The sequence below is a fragment of the Columba livia genome, chromosome 1 (assembly GCF_036013475.1).
Source record: "Columba livia isolate bColLiv1 breed racing homer chromosome 1, bColLiv1.pat.W.v2, whole genome shotgun sequence".
Classification (NCBI taxonomy): domain Eukaryota; kingdom Metazoa; phylum Chordata; class Aves; order Columbiformes; family Columbidae; genus Columba; species Columba livia.
Window position 1 is genome coordinate 207317771 of NC_088602.1, and position 27511 is coordinate 207345281.

The window sequence follows — 27511 nt, forward strand, 5'->3', positions numbered from 1 at the left end:
CCTGTGGTTTTGTTTTGTTTTGTTTTTTTTGTTTGTTTGGTTTTCTTTTTTGTTGTTGTTTAGTTGATTGGTTGGTTTTTGTTTTGTTGTTTTTTTTTTTAGCTGAGTCTTTTTAGTCTGAAAACAAACTTCACCTTGAGACTTTTGGACTTTGGAAGACCATAATCCATATTTGAATGTGGAGAGGGCCTGTGGCAGGATGCAAACCCCCCTCTCTCCCCCTCCCTCCTTCAGTATGGAAGGAGGAGGCACATCTTCCTCTCTCTCTGCTACTTGAGGCTAACAGCTTCTTTTCACAGTATCACACAGTATCACAGTATGTTTGGGATTGGAAGGGATCTCAAAAGATCATCTAGTCCAATCCCCCTGCTGGAGCAGGAATGCCCAGGTGAGGTCACACAGGAACATGTCCAGGCGGGTTTTGAATGTCTCCAGAGAAGGAGACTCCACAACCTCCCTGGGCAGCCTGTTCCAGTGCTCTGTCACCCTTACTGAGAAGAAGTTTTTTCTCAAATTTAAGCGGAACCTCTTGTGTTCCAGCTTGATCCCATTACCCCTTGTCCTATCATTGTTTGCCACCGAGAAGAGCCTGGCTCCATCCTCATGGCACTCACCCTTTATATATTTATAAACATTAATGAGGTCCCACCTTAGTCTCCTCTTCTCCAAACTAAAGAGCCCCAGCTCCCTCAGCCTTTCTTCATAAGGGAGGTGCTCCACTCCCTTCATCATCTTGGTTGCCCTACGCTGGACCCTCTCCAGCAGTTCCCTGTCCTTTTTGAACTGAGGGGCCCAGAACTGGACACAATATTCCAGATGTGGTCTCACCAGGGCGGAGTAGAGGGGAAGGAGAACCTCTCTCGATCTACTAGCCACCCCCCTTCTAATACACCCCAGGATGCCATTGGCCTTCCTGGCCACAAGGGCCCAGTGCTGGCTCATGGTCATCCTGTTGTCCACCAGGACCCCCAGGTCCCTTTCCCCTACACTGCTCTCTAATATGTAATTTCCCAGCCTATACTGGAACCTGGGGTTGTTCCTGCCCAGATGCAGGACACTACACTTTCCCTTGTTAAATTTCATCAGGTTATTCCCCGCCCAGCTCTCTGTTTGGCCCCAGAGCACCCTGGCCAGGGCCATTAGGAGAAGGGAGTGCCCAGGCGCCAGTGAGTTGCTGGGCACCTGCGGCCAGTGTGGGGGATGTTTGGAGGGTTCAGGGGCGCCCACAGCCAGGGTGGGGGTGCAGAGAAGCTTCTGGAATGCCTACAATCAGATCTGATCAGCCAGTATAAAAACGGGATTCTCGTCGAGACTCCGCCCATTGTTGCGGGTCTCTCGGAGCACGAGCAAGATGCTGCTGCTGAGAGCCCCCCCAGGATGGAGACTCCGCTTGCCTTGCCACCACGGCTGTGAGTAAAACTTCTCGCAGGATTGCGAGTATATTTATACTTTCCGTGCACATATGAACGTGTAACTTTCCGTGCTCAATATGAGCACGTGTAAAATTAATCCTCGCAGAATCGTGGGTGTATTTTCCTCCCGTGCTTCCACATAAGCACGTGTAATATTCCGTGCACATTTGCAAGTGTAAGTAAATTAACCCTCGCAGGATTGCGAGTGTATTATAAATTTACCCTCGCAGAATCGCGAGTGTACACTTTCCGTACTCACTACGAGTACGTGTATCTCTTTAAGAATCATCCCACACTGTGTTCAGGCAAGTGTGTACTTCTCCGGGACTCAGGGACGGCTCCGGCATTGTTTTGGGTGAAGCCACGTGCATGCACTCTGTGGACCGCCTGTTGTGTTAGTTGCTGCCCCTTAATAATTTTCCTCAACTGATACCCGAAACTGTATTTAAGTCACTTTGGAGTGCTAAAACCCTGTTTCTCACCGGTTTAATAAAAGTTGTTTTGGACTCTGTTGTCCCTTAAACTAACCTCGGGGTGCCTCCATCACAGGGCACCACCTTATCTTGCTGTCTAAAAGCTCTGAGGTGCAAGTCTTTTTAAAAAGGGCAAGATTCATTTTTCTCTTTTTTTTTTTGAGAGGGGGACTGACTGACAGACAGAGAGATCTGTGAATCGGGCACATAAGACATCTCAAATTGGGCATCTGGAAATAAAGGCGCCTGAAATCTGTTGTCAACTTTGAAAATCCTATTTCCCCCTCCCTCCCCCCCTGCCTCCTGCCAGCTTTGGAAGTTTGAACCATGTTCTTTTTATCACATTTGTCATTCCTTAGTAATGAAGCTCTGGCATTCAAAATTTGGCTGACAACTTCATGGGTATGAGCCAAAATGAAGTTCAACTTGCACCTTTCTCTGATGCACCCAATGCTATTTGCAGCAAGAGGCAGAAGTCTGAACTAGAGGGACTCCAGCCTCATTTGTTACGGCAATTACTGTCTTCTTGCTGATGCCAAAATTAAGCTTGTGTTCTTTATTCTAATGTAGATGAACAGGAACTGTTAAGGTGAACGCATCAGGAATGTTGAGAGAGAAAATGCCATGTATAAACCATTTATTGTCAGGCTATTCCTTCCTCTTAAATAATGTAAAGGTCATAAATATTCTGGAAATCATGTAGAATCAGTGCTGCAAAAGACTTTGAGCAGTTCCAGGCTAGCTTAGGTTTTATTTTGTAGACACTCAAGTCTAGCACTCTAAAGTTTGTTAATTTTAAATACATTTAAATGCATTTTCAAGGTAATTTAGATCTATAAACTGAATATATAGTTCAGGTGACACTGGGAGAACTGGCTGTGGTTGAAAATGCACAACTCAGAAATGAGGTCGGATGTATGGTCTGCTGTGCATAGCTTGTGTCTTTGTCTGTGGCCAACAAGGTATTTAGGGTATGAACTGAGCATGGGGCAGAGTCCAAGTGTGCCAAGTACCCATGATCTGGAAGCAAGCACAACCATGAGCATGTTGTGCCAGGTTTTGTGGCCACATCATGTTATGGATGACCATGAGCCAGCACTGGGCCTTTGTGTCCTGGAAGGCAAATGGTACCTGGGGTGGATTAGAAGTGGGGTGCTTATTAGGTTGAGAGAGGTTCTTCTTACCTTCCACTCTGCCCTGGTCAGACAGCATCTGGAATATTGTGTCCAGCTGTGGCCCCTCAGTTCCAGCAGGACAGGGAACTGCTGGAGAGAGTCCAGCGCAGGGCAACAAAGATGCTGAAGGGAGTGGAGCATCTCCCGTGTGAGGAAAGGCTGAGGGAGCTGGGGCTCTGGAGCTGGACAAGAGGAGACTGAGGGGTGACCTCATTCATGTTTATAAATATATAAAGGGTGAGTGTCAGGAGGATGGAGCCAGGCTCTTCTCAGTGACAACCAATGACAGGACAAGGAGTAATGCGTTCAAACTAGAACACGGGAGGTTCTACTTAAATTTGAGAAGAAACTTCTTCATGGTGAGGGTGGCAGAGCCTGGCCCAGGCTGCCCAGGGAGGTTGTGGAGTCTCCTTCTGTGCAGACATTCCAACCCGCCTGGACACCTTCCTGTGTAACCTCATCTGGGTGTTCCTGCTCCATGGGGGGATTGCACTGGATGAGCTTTCCAGGTCCCTTCCAACCCCTGATACTCTGCGATTCTGTGATTCTGTGATTCTGTGATGTGTCCTTTGGCAAACCCGGTGCTTTCCCTTTGCATTTCTTTAATTCAATTTTTGGCTTGAGGATGCATTCTGAGAAGGCTTAGGTTTGGTTTGAGCGTAAAGGTGTCAGCATTTGTGCTCCCATTGCTGTTTGGATTTGCAGTCCGAAGTCCTCCTGCTCCAACCACAGAGGTCGTACCTTCTCAGAGGTCCCACAGCTCCGGTTCTGCGTTGTCGAGGCATTGCAGTAGCTGACACCCATCTCTGGGAAGGGCTGCAAACCACAGCCACTGAACTTTTAAAACATTTAGAAATCCCACCCTGATCTATGTGAAAGCATAAAGTGCTTCAGACTGGATTACTCTTGAGTGACTAACATGGCATTTCCCCAAATTGCGGAGCAAAGGACTCCGCTTCCTTTGAGCAAAACATAAGGACTGCTATAATTTAATTATTTTGGACCTGCGGTGGTTAATTAGACCCTTTCCTGGGCTCCTCTGTGGGTTAATGGTCTTTAAACCATGTATCCAGTTGTTTGTTCAGATGAAATGTTTTAATTTTCAAATGCTTGTGATTTTTCCCTTCCATAAGCGTTGCTATGTTAGCAACATCACTATACCACTGTTGGTTATCTCACACAAAAGTAAGATTTTTTGGGAGAGAAAAATGTTTGTTTTGAAATTTAATTCCCATTTACATGCAGGTGGAATTGAAGTCTGGTTTCTGGGTTTTTGATTTCAAATGCGTAATGTATTTGAAGTGGCATCTGAATCTGTAAAGCTGAGGTTTGTTGAACTGCCTTTTGATGTCCAACTTCAACTGATTTCAATGGGAACTGAACCAGAATTTGAATCCTAGAGGCAACATTTGTATGTAACAGTTCAAATCTTATGAAACTGTGTGGATACAGATCCCTAAAGTAACGCACGCTTGCACTGTTGAGCTCAGAAGTTATTCAAACATTTTTTTGAAAATAAATAGATATTCCTGGCAAATTATTTTAAGTCTTTTTTTCTTACAAGTGTATTGACATGGTAGCTGACATATGATGTTGTGAGGGTTGAATTTTGTGCTTTGTGAGGGGATGCACATGGAGTTTCTGTTGTCCTGTCGGGGAACTGAAAGTTTGCACAGTGTTTTTTTTTTTGTTTTCTCTGAGTTCATTAGTGAACAGAAAAAGGGACCTTATAAATCGTATCTGAACCTATGCAGTAAGCTGGATACAAGTGGGTACACAAGCAGTGGCGAGTTTTGAATGGGGGAGATAGAGATGATAAGGCACACTGTTGTAAATCACTGTCACTGTCAAGTGGAGCAACATCATCTTCCCTTCTTTTAGTAGAATCATAGAGTAGTTTAGGTTGGAAGGGACCTTCAAAGCTCATCCAGTGCCACCCCTGCCATGAGCAGGGACATCTTCACCCAGATCAGGTTGCTCAGAGCCCCGTCCAGCCTGGCCTGGGATGTCTCCAGGGATGGGGCATCCACCACCTCTCTGGGCAACCTGGACCAGGCTCTCACCACCCTCAGGGGCAACAATTTCTTCCTCATGTCCAGCCTGAATCTTCCCACCTTTAGTTGAAAACCATCACCCCTTGTCCTATTGCAACAGGTCCTGCTAAAAAGTTTGTCCCCATCCCATTTATAAATCCCTTTTAAGTACTGAAAGGCCTCAGTAAGGTCTCCCTGGAGCTTTCTTGTCTCCACGATAAACAACCCCAGTGCTCCCAGCCTGATTTTGGGATGTAACCATCTGCATGGGTTGCTCAAGTAACTGGACAATAAACTGTATTTTATTCTGCTCTGGATTACAATTGTATCTGAAACTTTAGAGTTGGTAATACCTCAACAAAATGTTTCTAAAACACACAAGGCATGTTCATTGCAGTGTGCTGTGCTAAGCATTTCTTTTCTTTCCTTGCCCTCCCCAGCGATCAAAGAGAAATACATGGACTGGACGGAGTTTCTAATACATGATCTGACTGGCGCCCGGACTGCACCTGCAAATTTACTGGAAGGCGTATGTATTAGATTGCAGTTTCTATCCGATAACAGTGTCACAATGTGCATGCTGCAGCCGTGTTTGTGCTTCCAAAGTGTCGGGCTGTGTGTTTGCAGCGTCCGTGTGCCGGCAGCGGCATTGCTGGCCAAAAGTTGGTGGCAACGTTGCCTTTGATTCTGTTGGATCTACTTCTGACCCAGTGATGGGTAGTTTGTCTTGCCTTGAAGCTGGAAAGTGCTGCTTAGAAAGCTAGGTATTCAAAAAAGGCTGGGTGGTGAAGGAGAGCATTGAGGGAGTCCGTAGGAAGGACACAACGCCTTAGTACCCCTTAGATCCACCAAAATAATGAGCTGAGTTTTCAGGTCAGGACATAGTTTGAAGAGGGTTTAGCAGGTTGATGGGGATTTATGTGTGTGTGGAAATACCTCCCTCAAGGGTGTTTTCTCCACCTAAACAGAGCAGTCATATTTAGCAGGGAAGTCAGGTGAGGTGGCCTCAGTTGTCAGTAGTCAAGAGAGAAGAAGAGGCTAATTTTTTTAGTTTCACCCCTATGGCCAAGAGCCCAGTCTGTGCAGTATATTCACAGGGGCAACTTGCACCTGGGACAGCCTCAGCTTGCCTTAAGATGCTGGAGAAAAATCCTGCAGATTCACCTTGAAGCTGTGGGAGCAGGGCACCTTCTCCATCAGGACCTACCCTGCTCTTGCATGGATGCTGTGCAGGCATTTGAGAGGAGACAGCCCATCCTGCAGGAGATTATTCTCTCTGTGACTCTGTATTTAGGCCAGGAGTGAAGGCATACAGGTGGTTTACCTTTGTGTAAGCACTCAAGTTGGCTTTTTGGAAGAAAGTGTGCATCCAGGCACTGTTTTTGATCATTTTGTCCCTGGTCACTCCCACCTGCCATGACTGTGCCCTGTTTCCATGCAGCTTTGCAGTATGAGCTGTAATAATAGTGTACCATCAGGGATACCTTTTTCCCCCCAATCTGTTAGCTGAACATCCCTTGCACACCCAAAATAACGCACATCCTCAGGCCGGCTGCATCCCTGTTCCTGGACCGCTCCCAGGTGGCACATGCAAAAAGCTGTTGTGTCCAACACCCATCGCGATGGCAAATGCCACCGCCAATCTCTCCATTCCCTTTCTGCAGGCAGAGAAAAGAGGCAGCTCCAGGCAGAAATGCAAAGAGGGAAAACAGTGCATTGGCTCGGAACAGTTTCTGACCTTTTTCTGGTGTTTTATGTAATATGCGTGCTTAGTGCTGTCTGTGTTGTGCGATGTATGTAACCCCCTGTCGACAGATTTGCTGCTCGTGAGTGCTGCAGATTGTTGTTATACTGTTAAATCAATATGTAGTGATACCTTTTTTCTTAACATGCTAGCTATGCATATAAGGAGTTCTTGCATTATGGTAAATGTTAATATTTCATGCAAGCCAATTATTAATTTTACCTGTTCAGTTCTCAGGGGTAAGTGACAACTCATTGGCTTAAAATTTAGCACACAAATCAGAGAAACAATATTTGCTTTTGAACAGCCAGGGATTTATAATAATGAGTTAAATCATTACACCATTGTTTCATATTAAAGAACGTTTTGTTGCAATGAAGCAGTTGTATGAGGGAAAAAAAGAGCATTGAATCAGTTATATTGTTCAATTTTTACACTGCATTTTGCCATAAAATAATATTTGAAGGTCACTTACATTGTAGAGGAGTGGCTTATAATGGCAAATACATTGTTCGGAGAAATAGCTATTAATCATAAAGCTGGTTAAAACTGTACATGTGATAAGGTTATAGTAAATTTTAATTACATTTTTAACCAAATTCTCATTCTGTTGCCTGCATTTTTGGCTTAAGAGAGATGTAATCAAAATTGGTTTCATTTCAAAATCTTGAATATTTTCAAAATCCAATATGGAAGAGAACTTTTTTGAAAAATAAGGCTTTTTCCTCTCTTTTATTCCGTAGCCACCCCTAGAAAGAACAATCCTAGACTTACTCTGATTTACAGAATTAATATTTTTAAAAATTACTGTGAAATGTTTATATTGTTTAATTAAGTAGGAGTGGGAAAAACACACACAAAAGCCCTTTTTTAGAAATATATTTTGCCTGTGCTTAGCATCTCCTGTGGGGACCAATGCTTCCAACTCTTGGGGTATTTTTTAGTGCTGCTCTTAAAACCCTGGAATCAAGAAATTGCGTAAGAAATGGCCTTTTTTTTTTTTTTATTTGTAAAGAAACTTAACCACTACATTAGTGGAGAAAAGCTTGACAACACAGAGATGCTCACAATCACAAAACAAAAATACTAAGCCCCCAAGGTATCATTCTGCAAAGCATCTCATGGTTTTTTAATGCCTGCAGTTGGCAGCTTTGCAGGTGTAAAGTTAAGCACATGTGTAGACTGTTGCAAAACTGGGATCACAGAAAATACTATATGTAAGCAAATAACCTCATTTACTGGGGTTTTTTGGGCTTGGTGGCTTGGTCCGGCAAATCCTGTACACCTTGGGCTTTGATCCCAAGGCCATTTGTGCCGGTGAGAACCTGCCCTTGGCTTTGGAGTAACCACCATAGACTCTTTCATCCATGTTGGTGGGGGATAATTTGCTTTATACAACAGTAGGAATGAGATAAAGCTTTTGGTGGGACTGATCTGCACAGAGGGCAATTTTAGTGTCATGCCCAAAGTAGTTGCCTTTTAGGTAAATGCCAGTGTCCAGTCCTGTGATTGGTTATTATCAGCTGCAATCAATGAGAATTTGGTTTGAAATCCTCCAGCTTAACTGGGCTTCAAGTTGTTCAGGAGCAACTTAAGTGAATGTGCATTATGAGCTGTTCCACCTTTTATTATTCCTTTTTTGTTGTTGTTGATGATGTCGGTTGAGAAATTAGCACAACTGTTGTTTTCTGTTTTACTTCTGAATTTGCACTTGGAAGACATTGGGTAAAATAGAAGAAGAACAGACTGTTTGCTGATCGCTTGGATGATGGTGTGAAAAACAAAAATAATCTTCTGCTGTCATCTGTTTCCTTGAGAAGTCTTCAAATAAAGTTTAAAATAAGGAGTTTTGCTTCTATTCAAACAGCCTCTGCGAGGAAAAAACCCTGTAGACCTCATTACAGTTGATTCCTTAATAGAGCTGCAGGATTCCCAGAATCCCTTTCAGTACTGGATAGTTAGTGTGGTTGAAAATGTTGGAGGAAGATTACGCCTTCGCTATGTGGGATTGGAGGAGACTGAATCCTATGACCAGTGGTTGTTTTACTTGGATTGCAGACTTCGACCAGTCGGTTGGTGTCAAGAGAATAAATACAGAATGGATCCACCTGCAGGTAAAGAGCCTCCTAAAAATACTGTCTCTCTTTCATGCTGTTTACTGATGTTTTGGGATACTCGTGCAACCCTTTTCTTCTTCTCCAGTATTCACATTGCTTTGGCAGTAGTTTCTAGCTGTGACACAGATGACATGTGAGAGTCACATAATTTACATTCAAAATCAGTCAGGTAAACTGTATTAAATGTATTTAATAAATTCAGTTTGGCTTAGCTCACTCCCGGAAGGAAGCAGCATCTAAGAAAAGCAGTTTTGTGCAGTTTTCCACCAAGATCCAGACCCGATGGGGATAGTCCAAGGATGTTCCTGCTTGCCCAGCCCCTTTGCAGTGGTGCTTCAGTGGCCAGGTCTTCCTGACCATACTGTAGACATCCTGGTGGAGGCCTCACTGGAAGCCAGTCTTCTACTGCCCAAATTAAGTCCTAGGTGACACCTCTGAGCATATATTAGGCTCTGTTTGCTTTCCTTTCACCCAAAGACCTCTTGCCCATTTGTCTTCTTGTGGTCACACATATTTCTCTTGGGTAGCAGTAGACCTCCATGAAATTTCCCAAGGCTGGAGAAAGTGTTTTGGGACCCTCATGGTCCTTCTAACACAGGTTTTTCATATTCTGCTGTAACATCGCTGTACAGCTGCCAAGTGAGACCCATCTTGTGTGTAACCAGTCAGAAAGTGCAGTGAGAGTGCTGGGTTTGTCCGTCTGTCCATGTCAGCTCACCCATTGAGGAGCTATGGGATGCCTGTTGCTATAAAGTAAGAAAATACTCCTTTGAGTAAGTGTAGATGGGGTCTTTCAGATTTAAAAGACCAAAGATTTTGTCCTGCAGTTTCTCCAATGGACTGGATTCTCTGCGAGTAGTCAGACCAGATTCAACATCAGGAGATTGCAGCTCTCTGGAGTTGAGCTTAGTGTTCAAACCAGCTGGGAAGGAGGGAGATAGGGACTGCAGTTAAGTCAGTCTGAGGTCAGGAACTGGGAAGTCCCAAACCCAGGAGCGGGAGAAGTTCAAGGAACCTGAGCTGGGCAGAAGAGTTGGGATCAAGCAGGCTGGGCCAGGAGGCTGGGCAAGAACTGAGTTTAGGGGTCAGCTGGAATCAGACTCCAAGCATTAGGACTGGGTTTGGCAAAAGGAGCAGGATCACACCAGCAGTGCAAGGAGGAGTGCAGGGCTGAGTGCAGGGGAAAAAATAAGGTTTACTAAGGTTTAACAAGCAGGATAAGGCCAAGGGACCACAGGGCACAGCAGAGGCTCAGCTGCTTGCAGTGTCTTGGAAAAATGCTTGCAGAGGCATTCACTGTCAGCTTCTGGGGCTTTTGGAGTTGTGCTTCCATCCAGGTTATACCCCATTACAGTGGGGCAGGTGAATTATCTCCACCACACCAGTAACAGTGGTCAAAAACCTTGTGAAAGTTTCTGGGTGATTGCGTTTCTCTCTTCTCAAGGTGTTTGGCTCTGTGTTGGTCTGACTTGAGTTGGCTGGATTAGTTGAGTCAAGTTGGTTGACTTGACTTCTCTAGGAAGCGGGGATCTTGTTAAACATGACAGCTTGGGCTGTTGCATGGTCTTCTTTGGTGCAGAAAGTGGGCAGCATCTCAGAATCACACAGAATCACAGAATCGACTGGGTTGGAAAAGACCTCAGAGATCATCGAGTCCAACCCTTGGTCCAACTCTAGTCCGTTTACTAGATCATGGCACTAAGTGCCATGTCCAGTCTCTGTTTTTCATAAAGCTTTGACTTATACCTGGGGCCACAAATCTGTTTAAGTCCTGTGGAGCATGGCCACCAGTTGCTAGCTGTTTGCACCTCCAAGCCAGATGCCCTAGGACTACTGTTTCCCTTGAGAGATGAAGTCCTTTCTTGGTTAATGCACAAGTTTTGGCCCAGCAGACCTATTCCACCTTTTCCTGTGTAGGTGAACAACTTGTCCAGGTCCGTGACTTGTTTTTCTTGTGTCATGGGTGAAGTTTTCCCATGGGTGTCAAATGATAGCAGAAAGGTAGCCCTCCTTCGGGTGGATATTTCTGCTATGACTGCTGTCCATCACATCTGTCCTTCACAGAGCAGTTAGCCCAATACTTGCAGTTGTTGTGTTCACAACTCTATCTGGGTCTTGGGTCCAAGTCGGGATCTCATATGCTTTTTGGAAGCCTGTGGTTTTCTTCACTAGTTGGTAGGAATCAATGTTCCGCATCACTTCTTAATTAGACACAAATGCTGGAGAGCATGAATGTCACTCAGACTGTTACTTTACAGAGTATTTAATTGACTATCTTTGAACCCTCTTGGCCTGTATAGGTTTGGTGAATCAATACAGAAACAGCCCAAATGAGATTTGTGCTTCCTCTTTGTTTATTGTATTGTCTTTCTACTCTTTTCTCTTTTTATCCAGTTGTACTTCCTTCTCTACGGATTCCTTCCTCCAATTTTTTAATGTTCAGTTTTTCAGTTGTCTTGTCTCAAAACTTCTGATTGGACTCTTTGCTGAAGTTGTTTATGTTTCTTCTCTCTCGATTTAACTGCTTTAAAAATTTCTTTCTCTTGTGTTCTCATCTGTCTTCATCTGATATGTTTCCTCTCTTTGTCATTTTCTCTGGTCATTCACTTTTTAGTGAACATTGTTATTAATAAATTCAATGCCTCAGATCTTCTTCCTGACTTCCAATGAATTAAATAGGTGGTCATTACATCTCCTAAAGTTGTATCTCACAGGAGTTGGCTGAGAAAAGACCCTTTGGGTCTGAACCTTTCCATTTCATCACAGGTCTTCTCATGAATGCTCCCTACTTCTGGTCTGCCCAGTTTTCAGGCTCTGCGCTGCAGGGAATAGCCAGTCAGAAAAGGGAATCTGATGATTTTCCAGAGGCAAGAATGGTGGTTGCTCCACCTCTGACATAGTGGACTATATCAGCCGTTTGATGTCCACCCAACAACAATATGTTCACAAAGCACAATGGATGAATAAAGCTCATGAGACAGTTGTGGTATCACATTAACCCAGAGGAGCAAGAGGGAAGAGGCCAAGTAGCTGGTCTTAGGGGATCTATTTCAAATTAAAGGAGACATTCAAAACCCGCCTGGACATGTTCCTGTGCGACCTCACCTAGGTGTTCCTGCTCCAGCAGGCGGATTGGACTAGATGATCTTTTGAGGTCCCTTCCAATCCCAAACATACTGTGATACTGTGTAATTGAAGAAGAGACAATGCCCTCAGACATGTGGTGTGAACCTTGGAGTTGTCATATGCAGGGACAGGAGTTAGACTCGATTACCCTTGTGGATCTCTTCCAACTCAGGACATTCTAAGATTCCACAAATCACAGAATAATTTAGGCCAGAAGGACCTTCAAAGATCATCTGTTCCAACCCCCTGCCATGAGCAGGGACATCTTCACCAGCTCAGGTTGCTCAGAGCCCCATCCAGCCTGGCCTGGGATGTCTCCGGGGATGGTTCATCCACTACCTCTCTGGCCAACCTGGGTCAGTGTCTCACCACCCTCAGTGTAAAAAGTTTCTTCCTCATGTCTGTCCTGAATCTCCCTCCTTTACATTAAAATCATCACCCCTTGTCCTGTCACCACAGGCCCTGCTAAAAGGTCTGTCCCCATTTTTCTTATCGGCCCCTTTTAAGTACGGACAGGCTGCAATAAGGTCTCCCCTGAGCCTTCTCCAGGCTGGACAATCCCAAGTGTCTCAGCCTGCCCTCACAGGAGGTCTGCAAAAGAAATCTGGGAGCAAACAAGTAGGCAAGCAGTTGTGAGTTGTCAGGATGAGAAGGTGGCAGCAGAGAGCTCTAAAGAAACTCGGGGATGAAGCTATTAAACCACAAATTGTCGAAGGATGCAATTTCCTATGGACCCCAGGCCAGGAGAGTGTGCCAGGGACACATCTCTGCCTGCTTACATCCTATTGACTTCTGTAGTAAATAGAATATGGACTAGGAAGACCTTCATTGTGTGAAAGACTTAGTATGGACCTTCTTGGGAAAGAGAGGTAGTGTGTGGGCAGTATGTTGGCTTTTTACACACCAGGGATTAAATTCACCTGCTGTAGTGTAGACCTCGAAAAGACAGCTCAGCATGAGCTATTGCTTTCTCTTATGATCAGTGGAAAAAGGGGGATGTCTAAAACATGTCTAGCGTAGGCCAGATGAAATGACATCTTCATAAGCCTGTTTTTCCCCCTTGGGGGTTGAAAGCAAGGAACACAGACCTCGTTGTCTAACTTGAGCATCTGAAGCCAGCTGAGTGATTCCTTGATTGATAACAGGAACAGCCTTAGACTGCGTATCAAAGCTGTTATGAATCTCCTCTGAATAGATACCGAGGACATGCAGTTCCTCCCAAATCAGGCTGTGTGTTCAGTTGCTGTCAAATGCAGATGTTCATCTGCAAGTCAGTTCTGTAGGTTGTTGCAGTGCTTTGCCTGCCCTTGACTTGGGTGCTGTGTGTGCTCCTTTATCTTTATTTCCCTTTGTGTCTGGACTGTGATTTTTCTGTGTTGATCCACCTGTAGAACCTTCCAAGTTGGGTTTCACTTGGCACAGCAGTTTGCGGTCAGTCTTTTCAAGATTTCAAGAGCATTTCATATAAAGGAGATCCCATGGATCCAAATGTCTACCGTATTTTGGGTGGAAATGTCTCTTTTCTGAAAACTGTCCACATTCCAGCCCCCACTTAATGTGCAAGAGGGTTCTGTCTTCTCCAAATATATATCTGAATCCAAAATAAGCCTTCTTGCTAGTGCAAATTAGCAGAGGCCGCTTGACACAGACCCACTGATGGTCTTGCCTCGACTGCTTATGTAGGAAAGGATCGTCTAATTTTATGTTACGTTCTATTTAAAGACGAATTGGCAGTCATTTTAATTGCTCACTCCTTGTTAACCTAAACACAAATTGACACAGTACGCTTTGTTCAATTACCTGCAACCCCGCCACTTAAACAAAACGCCTTATGCTCTTTTAACTCTGTGATTTAGTGTCTTTGTACTTACCAACCTAAGCGAGCTGCGAGTAATTAAATGCACATATGATATTGCTTGCTGTTTATTGAAACCATTGGAATTGTCTTAATCTCTCAAAGTTTGTTCACACTTCCCAAAGAAGTTGCTGCTTGTTGTCACTGATTTTGAGCAAAGTCACCCAAAATGCCACTTTCTTCTTCTTTCCTGTGCTTCACTGCCATCACGATAGAAATTGAAGGTCTGTTTTTAGTTTGCTGTGTCCAGGGAGCATACAGCAGGGCTTTCCAAAACTGAGACTTGTTGTTAGTTGAAACAACAGGCTGGCTGCAGCTTGGGATAAAATAATGTTGTATTATTTCCCTGTTTGGCATCATTTAAGGCAAAAAAGGGAAAAAAGTGGAGTCGTTTCTTTCCGTGGGCTTCAAACTGATCAGAGCTCCTAAAAGGAAGGGGGAACTGGAGCAACAAGGCTATAAAATAATGAACAATTAGATAACGAGTGCACTTCTTAACACTTGTGACTGCTGCACACACTGTAAACAAAGACTTGAAATGGATATTCCCATTAATAACTAGGCAGTTGATGAATTAAAAATATAGCCCTGAAAGGTTAATGTTTCCCTTTAAGTGTGTTTAAATTCATATGCATATCCTTGATGTCTGCTCTGAAGTAGTGAGGTTTGATATAGTGGAAGTATAAATACACCCACTTCCAGTGAGTGATTCTGCAAATCCTGTTTTGATAAGGTCTTAAATCTGTTGAGATCAGAGCATAAAATTCTCTTGTACTGTCAGTGCTAGGTGAAAACAGTGCTTGCCAATTCCTTTTTTTTAATACATATTTTTATTTCCTCCTTCGGAATTGTAAGATACAGCAGTAAATCTTTGGTAGCTAGTAAATATATACGGTTATTAGATGTACAGAATTTAAATGCAAATTGGGCCAAATTGAACTGTGATCTAAGTGCATGAAGCTAAACTGACAGAAGAAGAACCTCACGCTATTCACTCCGTATCAAGGTTCAAGTTTATTATTGAGTGAATGTTCATTTCCATTTTAATAATCGTTGCAATCTATCTACCTATCTTGTCTCTTTAAGACCTTGATATGAGTGTTCTGCAATAACTTGTTATGTGCAGGATAACAATATGTTTTCTAGGGCAGAAGTAAATCCAAGACAATGTTCATCATGACATTGTTTCCTACATTGTTTCCTTTGATTATTCGTAGACATTTCACTGTACTGAGCCATAAAGGGCTTGTTAATATAATGGTTTAATAATATTAAACCTATTTAAAGAAACATGCTGAAAGCAATGTGAATCTGCATGAAGATGTTGCCTGGAAGTATAATGATGAAGATTCAGAAGTATAAGTGTTTGAATTGGTGTGATAGTCTGGTTTGAGTGTGTGGTACCAACAAATAGTCCTGGGTAGAGATGTAGCTGAAATGGTCCTTCCCACACTTACCCCCACCACAAAAACCCCAACCCTGCAATTAATAATAATAATAATAATAATAATAATAATAGACCCTTTCAAATAAAACAGAAGCTTTGGTAAAGGTATTTCTGCTTTTGTTCAAATATAACTAATATTGGCTGAAGACCTGAGGCTCCTCAAACTGGAAAATATAGGTTTTTTTTGAGAACTGAAAATCAAAGGAGAGTTTTTGTTATTTTCAAGTAATGAGATAACACGGTTGTCGATTCTTCAACAGGAAATGAAGGACATGTATTTTTCTGGGTTTTACTTCAGGATATAAAACACAATCTTCCTCAAATGTGGCCCTGCTAGTTGCTTTTGTGTTGAATTTATCCACGCTATACAGCTCAGAATTTACACTGTTCATTTCACTTGTACTATCCATTTTTATGACATAGGAACTTAAGTCTTTCAAAAACGTTTGATCCCCAAACAGTCACCTCTTGATTTTATTTTTCTTCTGTCATTGCTTTAGATATTTATTCTCTGAAGACTATATCCGAGTGGAAATGCGCTCTGGAAAAATCCCTTAACGATGCAGCAAATTTTCCTCTTCCAATGGAAGTGTTCAAGGTAAAAGACACACATTTTTTGTTCAGTTACAGAACCTGACAATGAATAAATATCATGTTTAGTGGTTTATGTTTAACTTCTGCAGTAAAAACAGTTGCTGATTTAATGCATCACCGTGAAAGCCACAAGTGAGATATTTGTCTAAAATGCAGTTTTACTCTCATGGAGATTTTCATCTGAGAACGGATTTCTTGAAGTGTTTTATAGGGGCTGGGGGTGATCAGCACTGATTTCTCCAAGGTTATTTTTAATGTGTTCTGATTCTGTTAGACCTGTGCAAAGGCATCGTCTACAACTGTGAAATTGTAGGGCTACAAATGTGGAAGTTGTCGTCAGCTACGCAGCTTTTTGTGAGCCTTGCACCAACAATTTCATCTGATCATGAGCCACAAGTCAGAGAAACCTCCTTCAGGGACCTGTAGTGGAAGTGGGAGATCATTTTGCTCCCACATCTTTTAATCTTTTTTTCTTTTTTCTTTCCTCACTCTATTTTTTAATAGTTAGAGATGTGCTCCAGCCCTGAGGCAGCAGCTTTAATTTCCCATCTAAATCTGCACTGCTATTAATTATGATGGCTCCAGATAATCCCAATTTCTAAATGTGCCTGTAAGGTTTCTAACAGTTACGTCCTCGCAGCAGTGAGATGGGCAGTGTGGCCGTGGGTGCAAGAGGATGCTCAGGGAGGTGTGTGCTCTGTCTCTGGTGTCACCTCCTGTTTGGGGACCTGGTGGACGGAAGTGTCTGTCCCCCCTGCCATTCCTGGCTCATCCAGCATAGGGTCCCTCTGGGTTCTTTCCCTGCCCATAAGCAACATTGCACTGGGACACCCCAAAACCTCTATGCAACTAGAGGAAGACATCCACCACGTCCTGAATATCCGCCATGCGGCCACAAACATCCACCATGCGGCTGAATATGAGCCAGCAGTGTGCCCAGGTGGCCAAGAAGGCAACCAGCATCCTGACTTGTGTCAGCACTGGTATGGACAGCAGGACCAGTGCAGTGACCATGAGAAGCAGCTGTAGTGGTGCAACAACTCCCAGACTCAGGACCAGACTGGGATGGTTGAGGTTGAGCCAAGGCTTGGCCTCCTCCTAAGAGACCTCAGTGAAATTATCCACACTTGGAAAAGCACAAACCAACTATCCCTGCCCTTCCGAAGTCTTTGTGGCACACAACCTTTGTGCCTTCTGCAGGAAAATACAAAGCCCTCCTGCCTCCTTCAGTGAGAAATATTCGTTTCAGAGAGCAGCTTCTAGTTTGACAGATATTACAGCAGATTCTTAAATTAGAAAGAAAAAGGACCCTTCCACATTAAGACTCTATTTACTTCCACAGAAGTGATGGTATAGGTTGTAAAAACTGAGCTCCCCTTCCACAGGGCTGAACTCTATCAAAAAACACATCACGCCCAATATCCCTCAAATAATAATAATTCTTCCCACTTCTTTCTCTGCTTGATTCACTCTGCCCTCAACCTCTCTGACTTCCATTCCTCTCTCCCCTTTCAACTCCCCGCCATTTCTCACTTTTACTCATTTGTCTCATTTTCCCAAGCAAACGACCCTGGGCTGTGGCTGGACCTGAATGCTCCTGGGCATGAATGAACCCGGGCACCGCGGCAGCAGCTGAGGGCCAGGGGCTGCTGCAACCCCTGGTTGATTCGCAAAGTAACCATTAGCACTTCTCACCGTGTGCCGGGTTTTCCCTGCTTTTAACCATCAGTTGCTCAAAAAACGCCCTTTCCCATTGCACTGTGTGTAGTTGAATCCTGGGTTCGGTTTTGGGCCCCTCATGACAAGAAACACCTTGAGGTGCTGGAGCGAGTTGAGAGAAGGGAACGGAGCTGGTGAGGGGCTGGAGCACAAGTGTGATGGGAGCGGCTGAGGGACCTGGGGGGTTCAGCTGGAGAAGAGGAGCTGAGGGGAGACCTTCTGATCTCTGAACTGCCTGAAAGGAGCTTGGAGCCAGGGGGGTCGGGCTCTGCTCCCAAGGAACAAGTGATAGGATGAGAGGAAATGGCCTCAAGTTGCACCAGGGAAGGTTCAGATTGGATATTAAGAAAAATTTCTTCATGGAAGGGGTTGTCAGGCATTGGCACAGGCTGCCCAGGGCAGTGGTGGAGTCACCATCCCTGCAGGGGTTTAAAACACGTGTAGACGATGTTCTTAGGACATGGTTTAGTACCAGTGTTGGGTTAATGGTTGGACTTGACAACATTGAGGGTCTTTTCCAACCAGAATGATTCTGTGCCCCAACCTGGCTGACATGCTACAAACCCCTGGTGCCACCTTCACCATTTCTACAGGGACATGCTGGCATCCTCTCGTGAGGAATCCTGGCTCCTCATAGCCCAGGCAGCATCTCGTTTGCTTGCAGTGTGAAAGCTGTGCCGGGCTGGGAGAAATGGGAATATTTATGCCTTGGCTTTTGGCATGGATGTGGGTTTGAGAAACCCCGTGTTGCGATGGGAGTGCCGTGTGGAGAGTTTTGATTCTCTGCTGTTTACTTCATATAACGCTTCAGTCCGCCAACTCTATAAAAGTTTGCATTTGCAGTTTGAAGATCAAAAATGCATTGTGTGGGGCAGGGATTAAATCACAATAGAGAATGCCTAATGTGTAAATTTTATTCCTGTCTATATGGAAGAGTGAAGAATGTTTCTGATGAGGCTCGTAAAACATCCTTTTTTTTTAAAGTTTATAACTAACAGCTGTTTTGCTGCCTCTTCTCAGCACGCCAGGCTTATAACCCCCTATTTTAATTATTGCATGAGGGTCATAAATTTAAATTCAGCAAATCCCAGTTCCCATGCTGTGTGTATGGAGCTTGCGAAGATGTTCCTCTTAGAAGACAATGTAAAACATTGGAATGCTTGAATGGCCCTAGAAGAGAGTTACTTTGAGGCCAAACATGACAAAAAGGAAGGATTAGGTCAATAGGGCTTCTTTATTTGTAATGTGAAAGTTGAGTGCAAGGAGAGCTGAGTTCAGTGTCTGGTGTTATTTAAGCCCCAGGTTCTGGTGCTGGGAAGGCAGGAGGCTGAATAAATGGTGTGTGTGTGGGCATCACTTTATTCTGCTCATGTAGGTGGAATCAACCTCATCTTGTGCCTGTTATTTAAGGAGGAAAATGTAAGAGCTTGTCCATGCCTGTGAGCATGTCTTCCTCTAGTAACGACTTAAATGTGACTTAAGAAGAGGCTTTAGGAGACTATGAGATACAAGATAAGCTGGTATTTGTGTGTGGGACCTTCAAGGAGAATGCCAAATCCCAGCAAAAAGAGTTGAATCCATAGGTGTCTTTTTTTATTTTTCAATTTTTTTTGCAAAACCAGCACAAAAGTAGCGTCTCTATGTGGCGCCTGGGACTCTGTACTACTGTAACTGTCATTTGTTAGATGAGATATAAAACACAAGGTTTGACAGCTGGCAACTGTTAAAGATCTTCTGGAAAGCTGGAAGCTCTGACGGACATGGTAAACTGCACATCGAGCAGTTATGTTCTGCGTTTTCCACGTTTCCCTGCAGAAATCCATCGATGAGGAGAACATAAATGTGTTCTTGCTCCACAGACATGAGCGGTCCCCAGGGTGAGCATGTGAACATTTGACTGGATTAAAATTAATGTTGTCCTTTGACAATGGAAGTGGGCATCGTCATTCATGTGCCATCAAACTGGACCCAGGTGGTGCTGCCGGGAAAGCAGATCCATATTTGTAGTGGGAGAAGTGGCTCCTTCGATGGGTCTATCAGCCCATCATTGCTATCGATGGTGGAGCTCTTTGGTTTTGGTATATTAGGGTTGGGTTCTGTCCGAGACCTCATAAGCCATGGATCCTGAATTAAGAAGTGTGGCAGAGCTGAATTTGTATGTGGTGGTCTTCAGCAGCAGATCCAAAAATCCTTTGCCAAACTGCAGCCCTCTTGGTGTCCAAGGGGAGGAGCACCAGACCCCACAAGCTCGTTGCAAAAATCAGGGGGAAGGCTGCAAACAAGATCTTCATTTTTTTCCTGGTGCTATTTTGCACTTGTCCATATGTTGAAAGTGTTTGTAAAATGCTTTGAGAAGGAACGTGATGTGCAACTGCCAGAAATGCTGCTATTATATAGCTACTAAACATAGTGTTTTGCAAACCGCACACCCTGGAATAAGTTTTTTCTTCACAGAAGCTTTTTGCAACACACCCACTATTTTGTCATCCTGTTCTTTTCAGAAAACATGTTGATCCTTGAAGAAAATTAAATACAGACAGGATTTTCAAGGGTGTTTGAATGGTTTAGTAGCACAAATCCTTCTGAAAGGCCACAGCCCACGGAGATATGTCCTTTGCTGTCTCTGCTCTGTTTTCAGGGTGCTGTAGGGATCCCCCATGCTTGTCTAGGTACTGGCCATAAATGGTGGCTTAGGGTTCAGAGGACACCTTACAAAATGCCCAGGGATTGTATATGAATAAGGGTGGTCAAAGTGTTACTGGGGCCCGATTTCAAGTTAAGTGAGACAATTTCAGCAGATGCTTCAGTGGTGGCATCACTGGTGCTCTTTAAGAGAGAGCCTTCCCTCAGCAAGCCAGACTCCAAACTCAGCACCTTCTAGCCCTAATATTTATGAATCAATGCATTTTTTAGAGTTACAGCCTTGTAGCTTGGGTGGGTTGAATGCTGTTAGATAATGGGATTTAGTTTCCTAGAGAGAGGCAGATAGCATCCTGGGGATCTTCTCTGACTGTGCTCCCCCGGTCTCCTGTGCCATATCTCTGGATCCCTTTCAGATGTCGTGGATCCCCAGGTGTCTTTCACCTCTGTTTGGGCAACTACATCCTACCTAGGATTTAGGGCAGTCATCATCTTTCTGTAGATGTTGCATATGGGCACCCTATTCCCAGGTCCCTCTGCTATAAAGTGGGTCCTGACGAGTAGCTTGGGTGGAGCTGTCACCAACCACATTGCTAACCCAAAATTTGTTGAACGGCTTGAAGAGCACAGATGCTTAGGAGGGAGAGGTGTTATCTAAGACAGGTGGCAACTCCTGATTTATAGCCTTTGGTCCCATTCCTCTTGTCTGCGCCTTCTGGTCCTCTTTTCCTAACGTTGTGGTTGTTTTTTTCCGGCTTGAAATTGTTCTCTCTCTGGCAAAAAAACACCAAAACCAAAACACCTGCTGTTCTACACTATGCCCAGCCCAGTGTTCCCCTATTTCTAACTGGAGCTCTTGGATGTTTCCTGTGATCAGTAATTGTATTAATAAGTGCTTAGACTAATGGCATGGAAGGAATCAGTTGGGACAGATGTCTCTTAAGGAGAGTGATGGAGGACCACCCATCACCCTGGTGAGAGCTGCCCCCTGAAATTCAGGACTTAGTTTAAGTTTCGCCTTCAAAAGTTTGAGGAGAAATATTAAACAGGACTCCCTGGCCCCCTCTCAAATGTGATTTTTCTATTAGATGAATTGTGGATTTTCATTAAAAGAGTAAGATGAACTATTTCTCCAAGACTGTGATTTTTATTTTTTTATTTTTTTTTTAAAGGGGACAGCTTCTCCCTAAAGTTTAATAAACCCTTCAGGTGATTTAGGGTGTTTTCTTCCAATATTTTGTATTCTGGAGGAGTTAAAGTGTGAGACAAAGAAACCCAAGGGCTACTTTCTGCTCAGACAGTCCTGAACTGGCTGGATAAATAAACTGGAAGTCAAACAGAGTTTTTCTGTCTTCAGCCCCCTCAATAGATGGGCATGTGCTGATACAGTAGCTTAAAACGGACGTGCTTGTGGTTTCACTTGGAAGCCAAATCCCAACACAAGCAATCTCCAGCCCCTGCAGGTACTTATGGCTTGGCTGGTCCTTGTTGCACACGCTGTGATTTAATAACCTGTGGGTCACCCTGTTTGCAGGCTGCCACATTATTTATATTCCATCTATTCTTGCGCACCCATAGCACTCAGCAGCCCTTCTCCCTGACTGCTATTTGCCTGACTGGGAGATGTGCACAGTGTCAGAATCCTTCTGTTGTTCAGCTGCGTTCTGACCCTCTCCTTTCCCAAGCTCATTAAGCCATTTATCTTTTTAATACCTAATAACCATTGTTAGGAGTATAGCTCAAAGGTCCTTATAAATGTAGTTGCCTTTACGGCTCTTGGGAGCAAGGATGTCTCCGATATCAAAGGTGCCACTTGGGTGAGATGGAGTTTGGTGGTCCCTCTGTGGGCCAGGGAGAGGTTTTCACCTCTCTACAGGTCCCTCTTGACTATGGGCTTGATAAGGAAGAGGGTGGGGAGAGCAATCCAAGGAGGAGAATGAAGCCAAGCCCCATCTGAGATGCCTCAAGGGTCTGTTTGGCAGCACTGTTTGAAAGTCAGGGTTGGAAGAGAAAAAGCCAAAGACAGTTCAAAGCAGATGAGCTGAGTGAGAACTGAGACCCTCAGCCTTCCTTCTCCTTCTGGTTGTAGAATCATAGAATAATTTGGGTTGGAAGGGACCTTCACAGCTCATCCAGTGCCACCCCTGCCATGAGCAGGGACATCTTCACCCAGATCAAGTTGCTCAGAGCCCCATCCAGCCTGGCCTGGGATGTCTCCAGGGATGGGGCATCCACCGCCTCTCTGGGCAACCTGGGCCAGGCTCTCACCACCCTCAGTGTAAAAACACTGCACATTCAGCATGTGTGGTTTTCTTTCTCTATTAGGTCCCAAGGGTCTCTCAGGATGGTGAGAGGTTTGCAAAAGGACCTGATCCAGTTTATGTGCTGCATCCAGGCTCAGTATGGGTGAGTTTGTGGATGACGACCTGAGCTCTTGCCTCCCTCATCCTTGGGCATGGCTGTGTTTTCCACGGTCAAGGGCTCATCTGCACATACAGCAAGAGTCTGCCCCGGTGCAGGGACCATCCACCTAAAGATGAATTATTATTCTCAGATAAAGCCAATACCAACTGTGGTCCATAGCTGTTTGGCAGGGTGGTTGCAGCCCAGAATGTGCACTGAATTTATTCTGATCCTCTCTCCTCTAACAATTTCCCATTGATTTTTCAGTAGCGATTACTGCCATGACATTACAAAGGGCAGATTTGGTCCAAAGAAGTGCCCGTGAGGACTCAGTCCCGCTTTGCAGCCGAGATACTTATTTAGGGGTGTGAAAAGAGACACTGATGGTTTCCTTTTGAGCATTCAAGCTGGCGTTCCCACCTGTGTTTTCCACTTGACTTTACCACCTGTGAACTGGGACCCATGCAAGAAGGATTCCTTAGCAAATGCTTGGGGAGTGCTGTGGTAGTGCTGAGTGCTGTAAGACGTTAAAAACCCCAGGAAATGAATGCAAAAAAATCCCTGGTTGCTTGCGTATCTGTCTCTTTTACCTCTTCTGCCCGTTTTTCCACTGCCCGAGCAAATCAAAGCAGGCGCTGCGTAGGAGGGGATCTTTGCCCTAATGCCATCTGCAGCGGGCCAGGCCATACGGAGAAGGTGTATTTGGATTTAGACCGGCTACTCTGCTGTGTTGCCGTTTCTATGGTAACTCTTTTTTATTCAACAAGAGAAGCTTAAAAATCTGTAGGGCTAAATTTGATCCTAGGCAGATGCATCTGCAGTTTTTAAGGGGCTCTTTAGTAGGTGCAGTTTGTAGCTGGCTCTCCTGCTCATTACTTCAGGGTCACGGTGTCTCTAAAGCTTCATTCCCGGCACCCATTCCTCTTCATCCCACGCCACATCTCTACATTTTGGTCTTCCCATGACTGCATTTGTCAAATCGAGGGACAGTTTGCTCGAGTTGTGTCTTACCAGGGGATTTTTGTCTCCCTGCGGTGAGTGTGTCTTCAGGGAAAATTGCTCCATGTTTAGCAAAGGGAGCTGATGAATCGCAAACAAGACAGATTCATCTGCAAATAATGCAGAAGATTGCATTTGGGAAGGTTTCTTTATTTATTTATTTTTTCTCAATTAAAAAACAAATGCCAGATTCCTGTAGAGGCAGTTTAACCACTGTTATTAGTGTGTTTGTGACTGGTTACCACACATGAGCTTTGTGATTAAAATTAGGCTATTAGAAGCAGCTAGTTTCTTGGAGAATTAGCGAAAACACTGGGGGAAGCAATTTCTTTGAAAACAAAAACTGAATCAAATAATATGTTTCCAATCATACCAGATGGGGCCCACTTTTTCTGTGCCTTTCGGTAGGGTAAACCAGGAGAGATGTGACTAAAGGCAACAGCATTTCGCACTGTTACAGTTGGTGAGGATTAAAGGAGGCTCAGGTCAGTAATTTATTAAGCACTCAGTGTTTCTTATCAGCTTCTCATCTTTGCAGCTTTTCAGCATTCAGACTTGGTTCTGAATTTTTGCAGAAAGTTGCATTCTTACAGTTGGTGTGAATCTGACTATTCTGGACCAAAAGAGCGCTGAATTTTAGGGCATTTGAAAATCAGAGTTCAAATTAGAGCCTTTTCCTCTTATCTGTACGCTGTGTAAACTGCTGGGTTTAAAATGAGGTGACTCTAGTGTTGTATCTTGAGCAGAACGGGCTAAAAATGAGCATTTCATAATCTGAAGGCAGCGTCCTTCCTTGGGTTTGTGGATGCGGCTTGAGCAACCAGCCCATAGTGTGGCTTCCCCCAATGACGACAGCAAAAGCAGCTTAGCCAAGTCCTCCTGCTCTATCTGCATTACCCAGTGCACTGAAAAATTACCTGACCTTCACCCTTTGGTGGCAAGAATGCTGCTATAACATGACATATTTGAGTTTATTTGCTCTTAAATTGCTTTTGTTGAACAACAATACTCATAAGCCATATTTAGCAAGGTGTTTTGGCACCAGAAAGGGCAAATGACTATGATGGTTTTTAAGTGTATCTTTTTCTGTTCAAGACCTAAAGCAAATGCTTGGTGACTTTATTATTAGGAACTCGGCATGTCACCCACACAGGTACCTCCCTAAAGTCACTCTGCACCCTAAATAGTCTGAGTACTTTTGTAAATCTAATTGTGGATCTCTTTTGGAATGACATTTAGGCTCCCAAGTCACCTGACATTTTTGAAACCTGCACTGCTCGTGGTTCGTTACCTATAAAGGATAAAATTATGCAGCTATCTCAGTACCTACAGAAAAGGATTGGGAATTAGGAGCCTGGTTCTCCTCCCAGCAGCATTGCTGACTTGTTTTTTGACCTTCAGAGATGCCAGCTTTCAGCTCTGCAGGTGATGCTGGTTCCAGCGAGCTGTTGCAAAGCCCATCAGGATTTTTGCAGAAAGGTCGCAGAAACACATGGTGTCTGAAGATAGAGATAACGATGCAGATGCGTATCGAAGCGGGACTGTTTTTCAGGTGGCCCGAAGGGTCTCAGCTTGTGCTTGCTGGAAAATTTGCAAATGCAGACTGCTCTAAAATGATGAGTGTGGGGCTGGGTTTAATTGCTTCTTGGGGTTTGTAGTGAGAGCTGTGACAGGTCTGGCTTTTGCCAGTGGGTTTGGGCTCTAAGTGACAGACGTTCAGAGCGGGCTTATGCAATTTTCCATTTATTACCTGTGAGTGCCATCACAGGCTGTAATCCATCATGTTAGAGATTGTGACCCTTTGAATGAGCGACTGCGGTGCTTGTGCCTTGTTAATTCATTGTACTTTCCTTGGTACGGTTTTTCTCTCTGCTCCGAGGGATTCTTCAGCATCCTTGTCAACTGTTGATCCAGCTCACTGGATTGTTCTCCAGCAGTCACAGGGTATTTTCCATCATCTGCTCAGGGCTCCTGAACCACAGGACAGACAATCTGCTGGTAGAAATGAGGAGGAAATTGTTTACACTGAGCATGATGAAAGACTGGCCCAGGTTGCCCAGAGAGGTGGTAGATGAACCATCCCTGGAGACATCCCAGGCCATGCTGGACGGGGCTCTGAGCAACCTGAGCTGGTGAAGATGTCCCTGCTCATGGCAGGGGTGGCACTGGATGAGCTGTGAAGGTCCCTTCCAACCCAAACTATTCTGTGATTCTAGGACAAATCCATGTGGTGAGTGGGGCTGCTCCTGGGAAGCACTGACTGCCAGTAGAAGTGAAGTTTCACCAGGCACGAGGCTGTAAAATGCTCCAGGTGGTCAAAAATATTTTGCTTATTCATCTCAATTTCAAAGAAAACTGAAACTCATTTGGAGAAGTTGCTAGAAAATAATGGCTGATGATGTTCTTGTAGGTGTCTTTGAATGCTGTGGATAGTGGTGAAGGGTGGGATTCTGCCACCCATAATTGTTTCAGGCGTTTCTTTTTGTTAACTGCAGAGCCTGGCAATGACGAGGGGAACATCTCACCCCTCCAGTCCTATTCTTGTAGCTGCTTTTATTAAACAGGCATCTTTCCTGTCAACATGAATAAAGGGAGGAGAGAGCAGTTCATTATCCAGTGTATCACTTTGAGTCTAATACTAATTAAAAGCTTTGCCTTCACTTGTGTGTAACCTATTCTTAGAAATTATGTAAATTAATGGGAGTTTTGAAGAGGAGCATATGCCTAATCCTGAGTAATTCCCTGCTGGCTGCGGCAGCTCCAGCACTGGAACGGGAGAACAGCATCGGGATTTTTTTTGTCCTTTTGTGGCTGTAAAATTCTAAGGCTGCTTTGGTAAATTTTGCTGCCTCTCTTTAGCAAATACATGAGAGAGATCAAATATCCAGACTCTGACCATTTGCCAGAGGTACAATACAAAGGCTTTTTCTCCATGAAAGCTTTCCCATCTCAAAAATGACATTTAACACAGACAAGCTTTTTACTTCTGCAGCCCTTCTCTGAACAAATGTACATTCGTGCTTCAAAGAGGATTTTGACCCTCAGAAAGGAGAAATACCCGAGATCCCGTAACTCCCCTTGCGAGTTCACTCTTACTATTAATTTAATGAGGAAGATATTTGCATGCTATGCTGAATGAGAAGGGATATTTGATCCTAAAGTACATAGCATATGGAGAAAACGGGATATGCTTTTGAAGTGAAATAGCTTTAAATGTTGTTAGCTTTTCCCCCCACCCCGCCTTACCTCGTTATTTTTTTTGTTTGAAAAAGGCCAAAACAAGCAGAACTGAAGAAACGAATTCAAATAAAAATGAGACGCAATACGGCTTGGTCTCGATATATTTTGGTCTCAATCAACAAATCGCTTAAAGTTGATGAAACTACTTGCGTGTTTAAAGATAAACATGATTAAGTGATTTGGTGCATCTTGGCTTATTATGTATCGAAGCTGGATATGAGCGTGAATTGAATCCCAGAACTTTTGATGGGAAGATGCTGCAGTCTAAGCTTGCTTCCAGATGTATATTTTGCAAAGTTGCCTTTTCTTTACAACCTCACCCCAGGATTTAAGAGACGCTGGATGTGGATCCTCATGCAGGACACCCAGACTCCTGAATATCTGCTCTTTCCTCAAGGTTTTGGGCCTTTGTTGCTGAATCTTCCTCAGTTTTCCCATCAGTGCTGTGTTAGTTCTGCTGTGTGACTAAATTCATAATGATTTTTTTGGCTGCTTTTTGGTTCTCACTTAAAAGGCTCTGTCACATTGCAGGTT

At 44.1% G+C, this 27511-nt stretch overlaps 1 protein-coding gene across 3 annotated transcripts in view; it reads left to right on the forward strand.

Moving 5' to 3' along the window:
• SFMBT2 (Scm like with four mbt domains 2) overlaps positions 1-27511 on the forward strand; it is a 128024-nt gene that overhangs the window by 53664 nt on the left and 46849 nt on the right. For 2 of the 3 annotated variants that reach the window (XM_065049296.1, XM_065049295.1), the window contains exons 5-7: positions 5534-5622; positions 8705-8951; positions 15883-15980. In XM_065049296.1, coding sequence (XP_064905368.1) covers positions 5534-5622; positions 8705-8951; positions 15883-15980 — 434 coding nt within the window. The remainder of the gene's footprint in view (positions 1-5533; positions 5623-8704; positions 8952-15882; positions 15981-27511) is intronic. The other variant, XM_065049297.1, reaches the window with a different exon arrangement.